At 44.1% G+C, this 7034-nt stretch overlaps 1 protein-coding gene across 4 annotated transcripts; it reads right to left on the bottom strand.

Annotated features, from left to right (window-relative positions):
• Positions 1 to 2691: 2691 nt before the first annotated feature.
• Positions 2692 to 6261, bottom strand: COPRS (coordinator of PRMT5 and differentiation stimulator). Of its 4 annotated transcripts, none has more exons than XM_064395490.1 (4): positions 6106 to 6261; positions 5133 to 5220; positions 4404 to 4655; positions 2692 to 3395 (listed from the first exon to the last, which is right to left on the bottom strand). In XM_064395490.1, the coding sequence occupies exons 2-4, from the start codon at positions 5215 to 5217 to the stop codon at positions 3226 to 3228; spliced, it is 507 nt and encodes a 168-aa protein (XP_064251560.1). In that variant the 5' UTR covers positions 5218 to 5220; positions 6106 to 6261; the 3' UTR covers positions 2692 to 3225. The 4 variants fall into 4 exon arrangements, with proteins under 4 accessions (XP_064251560.1, XP_064251563.1, XP_064251562.1 ...); XM_064395493.1 differs by having other exon boundaries at positions 4404 to 4574; XM_064395492.1 differs by lacking the exon at positions 6106 to 6261 and adding an exon at positions 5834 to 5874.
• Between the last annotated feature and the right edge of the window lie 773 nt (positions 6262 to 7034).

Below are 7034 nucleotides of genomic sequence, written 5' to 3'. Positions count from 1 at the left end.
TTATTTCCTTTTGCAAATCACTCCCTGTAGGTCTCAAAGGAAACAACAGATGCACCCAAAACAAGTTTTCATTTCTTTGCTGGCTGTTCAAAGAAAATGCAAAACTCTGTTTTGTTTTCATTTCTTAGCACCTCACTGTTTAGACAAAATCTCTTCCTCAGCACATTTGAAGTACTTTACTGGCTGGTGTTATTATCTTTACCTACAAAGTGAGGTAATGAGAAGAAAAGCAAGGGCAGCTTCAAAGTCGTACCCTGTTCTCATGAGCCACCATATTACACCACATTCCTAAGCCACCCCCACACCACAAACCCAGCAAAGCTATTAACCTGCAGCAGGGACTCAGTTATTTGAATGGTATCTTAGGTATAGAAAGGGGAAATCTTGTTAAAGATGTATGAGCATTTAACTGAGCAATCTTTGACACTTCCAAGTTTTCCAACTGATGCACTGCCAATGTGTTTCTTGTGTTCATCCAAGATTTATGATCTTGGTCCTGTGACAGGCACTCTGCTCCCTCTAATAATTTGAGCAGGTTGAAGAGTTGACTGTTGGTGTGAGCTGTTGGCTCATCTGTTACCTTATGTTGTTTTTAATTGCAAGTATTCCTGCCTAGAATGACATGCTTGTGTCAACACAAAACAGGCTTGGTGCAAGACTCACAATGGAATGTGAAACACTCCATAGTGCAGAAACACTGGAATCTGTGAGCTTGGTTCCAAATCCTTCCAGGCAGATGCTTTCTGAGAAACCTGCATCTGGTTTTCTAATCCCCCTGAAGTTTGGCAGTGTTCAGATCAAGCTTTATGTCAAGGCCCTGCCCTAACAAGCAGGGCTAAATTGAACAAAGTTGTATTTGCCAACATATCCCTGGAGAGAACAATGCATCTCTGCGGCAAAGTCCTGGTTCTCCAAAGCTGGAGGGGGTGGTGTCAGTTTTAACCTTAAATGGTATCTGAAAACAAATCTTTAAAGTTTACAGTCATTTAAAATACAAACAGCTTAGCAAAGCAGCCATTCAGTACAATTTCTCCTCAAGTAATAAGACCTTTGAGAAAGACAAGACTGATTGCAATTAAAGATAGAGGGTAAAAAAACACTGTGATTTATAAAGTGCACGGAAAACGGGCTTGAAGATTCAGGAATGATGGAATTTTGGAACTGTACAGGAAGAAAAAATATCCCAATCAGTGTTATAAAGACTTTTTGGTTATCCTTATAAAACAATTCTACAAAAGATGGGTTTGCTTCCACAAAATTCTATTAGTTTCATCTTTATTGAATACGGTGGGATATCTCCCACAAGCATAGTAAAAAAAAAAAATATATTAAGCCTGAAGTCAAGTGATGTTCTTCACTCAGCCATGGGAGAAATTTTTCAGTCCAGTAAGTATAACTTCAGAGTGAAATAAAAAAAAATGAGAAACTAATCAGGGCCATGAATCAGCCTCACTGGGGAACAACAGGGCAATGCAGAACTCTGATCTAAATTGCTATCAGCGCTAGAAATCCAGCCCGGGGAGCTCGCTCTGCTGAGCACACGCCGAGCAATTTTCTGCTGCCCTCTGCAGGGAAGCCTTGAGCCTTGTCATCCACAGCCAGGCCTGCACAGGATAAACAGGCTCACAAAAAAAACAGGGAGTTCTCAGAGGAATTTTTACAATTTACTGGTGTATTGTTACTTCAACAGTAATCTGCGCTCAATTAATCATCATGAATACTGCACTTATAATTGCAAATCAACCTTTTCACTTGAGATGATGAGCCAGTTATTGGCATAACTGAGGAAGTTTTGATGGAGATATTAATCCCTAGGTGACTCCATCATATGGGAATAGAATACCAGGCCCTCTTCCTTGCAACCTCAACACTATGCTTCCACTCTGCTTTGACTGCTAGGTATCAAAACATAACCAGGAATTGAAAGGTACCCAAAGAAAAGCTCTTATCTCACAAGCTCTTGTTCTCCTGTACTCTCTAGGAAAATATTAAGGAAATATCACTGTGCCATTCACTTCTTCCTTCTAAACTTGTGCATGAATTATTTTGGTCTCATACACTGAATGATTAAAAAAAAAAGAGATAGGAAACCAAAAAACTCCTCATTGTACAGTGCTTCAGTTCAGCCAGTGTCTAAACACAAAGCCATGAAAATGTTTTTGAGATAAAAGTGTTTAATGAAACATGAGCACGTTGAAAGTTATTGTTACTCAGGTGACCAGCTACTCAATCCACTTATACACTTCATTTGAGAACACAACTCCAGAGCAAAGGTGAGAAGGATATGGTTCTAGTTCCACCTCTTCCCTTAAGGACTCTGTGGAGGTATTTTGTGTTCCCATCTCATCAGCCACAACACAAACAGCAGAACAGCATCAGGAACCTTAATTCACTACTGTCTGCAGGACACTGAGATGATATGCTGAAATATGTATATATAAGCAGAGATATTTTCTTTGTCATTGCACATCTGATGTTGCATGAGAATGTAATAAAGACAACTGTGGGACTCTAGGGTAATGTGTCCATACACAAGAAGGTCTGATGTGGAGAAATCTTTGTTGGGAGGCAGCCTCAAGCACCCAGCATTCCTACTGGGTGGAGTATGGCCCCCTATATAGCAGCACACGTATCTGCAAAATGTGTACCATGTATTTGTAATTCCTTTATGCTGAAATACATAAAAATAAACACAAAACAACTTGTTCTGTATTCGCCACAGCTGATTTTGTTAAAACAGCAGTATAAGAATCACAAATGGACTTTTAAACCATATGGAAATACAACAGACCAGCTTGAAGGAGGAAGAATTTTTAAAGCTATCCAAACCAATCTGACAGCATCAAATATAAAGGAAAGAAAACTAAAAGTTGCACAAAAACATAGGGATCAGCATGTCAAAACTGACAGAAGCCTGGCAACAAGCTGAAGTTTAGAAATTAAATACTTCTCCTCAAGCAATTAATTAGCAACATAGATCTATATAATACAAACAAAACCTCCAGAAATGCACTGACTCCTTACACCCAGCACCTGCACTCTTATCTCCAGGGCAAGGGTGGGCAGTTTATGAACAGAAACAGTCTAAGCAAAACTCTGGAGATGGTGTTGCATTTCTGGCCTCAGGCCCAACTCTGCAAAAACGCCACGGGACTTGGCAGAGCTCAGTCACTGAAGAACATAACGCAGCACAGAAGCCACACTTACTTCTGACCAGACTCAACCTCATTCATCAGCATCATCAAACTGGCCCTTCTCAACTGTTCTAACTCGTGGTGGAAAAACAAAGCAAGGTGTGTGGTGACAGCCTGGGTTGTAAAACCAATCCTCCTTCCATACATATGAGCCGAAAAGATTGTTTTCCTCAAAGCTTCCACTGGAGAGATCATCAGCATCTAAAGATAAAATAAAAGGTTTAAACTATGGGAGATACTCAGGAAAGTAGTGGAATAGTGTAGCAGGTTATTATGGGGGTCTATGGCATCTTCTAGTTCACTATTTCAGTCTGATCTGCACTTTAATTAGACCTTAAAAAAGGCAAACGGAAAAATTAATTTGGCAATGTCTTCATTTTAAGGAAGGTTCATGCCACACAGACAAAACAGTCTTCCAGAAAGCTCACTGATGTACCTGGGACTTAGAATGTCTGGCACCAGCTCTTACAAGACATGCTGTTCTTTCACATCTTCCCTGGGAATAAAAGGCTCATGAGACTATCAATTTTATTTGCCTTTCCCCTTGCTGCTGTTGTCATAACACCATCCCAAAGAGGAGTCCTCCAAACCCTCTAAGAACTGGGTCACTGGACACAACGCGGGGGTGGAGTCCTGGAAAAGCTGTCTTGGAAAAACATTTCCACTAGGCTAGAATCAAGTCTAATGGGCCTGTATTTAACCAATCTAGCACAAAAATAGGGCAAAGTGTTTTAACAGAAGCATAAAGATTTTTAGCAGACACTGAGCAAAGAAAAAGCCCAGAGCATGGAGAAGCAGAGGACCCAACACAATATCCCACATGTCAGCCTCCAGCAGCACTGCCAAACAAGCCACCACAGCAAGAGCTAAAGACACTTAAAAAGCCATGAATGACCAATCAGCACAGTTTTGTATTTGCAGCAGTTAACTCAGACACTTGTACTGAATATGCTTCAGAAGGACCTGAATCCAATCATCACAGCTGCCTTAGTTTGTGAGGATTTAAAGAGCTACAGGTGGGATGAGCAAGTTAAATAAACGGGGCAAGAGGAGCAGTTCCAGTATCTGACAACAAAATTGTGCATTACACATTCAGGAGGTCAACACAAGAAACTGCTTTCCAAAATAGACCATGGAGTTACTTAAAACACATTCTCCTGCCTCCAACTATCCAAAACTCAAATGAAGCACAAGTAAATGTTTACTCACCATAAGGACCACATGTAGACTCCTCCAATTCTTTATCCCAGTCCTCCACCTCATGCTCAGATGCATCTTGCTGCCCTGAAGACTCAGGTCCATTGGAAACTTCACTATCCCACACATCCAGGTCAGCATATATATTGTACCAGCCCTCATCAGTAGAGCCACTGACATCACCTTCATTGGGGGAGGTAGAAGCAGATTCACTTCCTTCAGACTTGCCATCAGAAACATTTGGAATATTCCGCAGCAAACGTTCTAAAACCAGTAGAAAGCACCAACAGGTACACTCAGAAATTAAACAAGAACAATTAAGTGTTGTGCACTTTGTGACTACTAATCTTATTGTAATACATGCAGTTTCCTATATATGTAATATCACTCCAGGGCTGCTTTACATTTCAGATGCTTGGGAAGAGCGGACATAGCCTTGCACCACAACACCCAGGCAAATCAGACTTTCTTGTTGGAAAATAACTCTGTAAACTAGGACAAAGGACAAAGCAGTCTTGCTTTACCACATTCACCTGTAGGTATTAAAAAAAAAAGTTCTGGTTTTAAAAAAAAAAGTTGTATTAATTACTTATGTACTTAGGCATACACAAATATCTACATGGAAATAATTTAGCACAGAAAGTAAAGAGGCATTTCCCATGCAACACCAAAAGGTTTTGAGTAGATTTCTCAAGCAGTGCACAAGTTTCAATATGTGCAATCTACTTTGTTTTGTCCTACCTTTTCTGGGCTCCCAGATCATAGTTTCTGTCTTATCAGGAAGCTGTTTCCCCTCGGAGTTTGCAGCCTCAAAGGCAGCAGCCATCACCTATGAGAAATTTTTAAAGAATGCAGTAGCAATTCTGATTGCTCATGTGCTACCCCATGTGTTCCCGAGCGTCTCCATTTGTTCCCTTGATGAATCGGAGGTTTAACAACAAACAGGCTTTCACTTCAGAAGGCAAATCTGCAGAGCTGTAGCTAATTCTGCTGCTGCCATCGGTTACCTTGAGCATTAATAGGGAACAGCCCGTGTCCTCACTCACAGCCCCGACCCAAATCGCGCCCCTTTGGGAATGGCGGCACAGTGTGAAGGCACCAGAGGGAATGAAAGACACAAGGAACGGAAGAAGTTCTAACACTGAACCAAGGGCTCTGCGGGAGCCACGCTCCGAGCGGGACCCTCCAGCTCCCTGAGGGGCTGGCCAAGATGGGGGAGAGCAGCAAGAAACCCTCAGCTGCTCTGAGGGGCGCGCAGCCAAAGGGACGGCGAGTCCTCCTCACAATTCCAGTGGAACCAGGAGGAGCCGGCGGTGGGTGCGGGAAGCCGGAGCCTGCAGGGGCCGAAGCCGGTGGCCAAGGGCAGGGCTCGGGCTCCAGGCGAGCCCTTACGGCGTCCCCGCCGCCTCCGCTGCCCGCCCGCAATCCCGGGACCCCCGAACCTTCGGAGCCGAGCCCGGCCTGAGGGCGCCCGGGCAGCGTGAGCCGGGCGGGCCCGGGCTGTGCCCCGGGGACAGGCTGCGGCACCGGGGTGAGGCTGGCAGGGACGGGGCGGCTGCTCCCGCCCGGCCCCGCTGCCTGCAACGCCGCCCAGAGCTTCGGAACCACAGACGCAGCTCGGCTGCAAAAACCTCCGAGACCATCGAGTGCAACCACGACCCGACACCGCCACGGAATCGAGACAAATACAGGCGTGAGAGCCCTGAGAAAGCACCTTTTCACGGATGAAGTTGTAAATAAAGTATCAATGCCCCTCATGGCTGGGTGGAGTTTTCCCCTGGGCGAAAGTTAATTTCCTTCCGGCCTCGTGGTAGCAGCATGCTCAGAGCGTGAGGAGACAGGAAGCACCGCGGCTGAGCAGCTGTGGCAGGTGTCGAGCACATTGTGCGAGGAACCAGAGCAGCTGAGGGGAAAGGGCCCACTCTCTGAAATGATGGCGTTACCAGCTTTGATGGACTTTAAAAACTCCAAACTCTGCGGTTAAAAACTTTTAGCGGAGCAACTGATGAAGCAAGAAGTGGTTCAGGAGAGGGAGTAACAGCATAAGGGGCAGGGAGGGTGTAAGTGATTATCAGTAAGGAAATCTCAATGTCAGACAATGAGATGGCAGAGAACTAGGATATAGGAGACAACCTAGCTAAAAGCTTGGGAAACACAAAAGCAGGATGTACTTCAGATCTGATTCCTCCACAGGAGGAGTCTTACCAGACTGCTGCTCCAAACTTTATTCCCAGCTAGTTAAGTTACTGGAATTCATTGCTTGAGAGGAGCTGCAATTTCTACTTGAGTGCAAAATCAATAATATTTCCCTGTATTGTCATTATGTCACCCTTCAGCCACCGGGAAATTGCACAAAGGAACACTTGCTTCCTGTTCTTGTACTTTCCCTACGTTTCTCTGTTGGTCCAAAGATAGCATTTATGTTGATTTCTCAGGTTTGTGGCTCTGTAAACAGCCAAGGACAGCACTCTTTCAAAAAACATTACACATTATTTAGGCATGGTGGACAGAAAGTTGAAGTGTAGATCAGAGCTCTCCACTCCAACCTCAAGGACATTGCCAACAGATCTCTACAACTCCCCTCTACCCTGCATCACTCTCAGGATGCAAACACCAATGCAAGGTAGCTGCAGAGGCTGTTTC

Source organism: Passer domesticus, chromosome 20 (genome assembly GCF_036417665.1).
Source record: "Passer domesticus isolate bPasDom1 chromosome 20, bPasDom1.hap1, whole genome shotgun sequence".
NCBI lineage: Eukaryota > Metazoa > Chordata > Aves > Passeriformes > Passeridae > Passer > Passer domesticus.
This window is presented reverse-complemented; position numbering and strand designations above follow the sequence as displayed.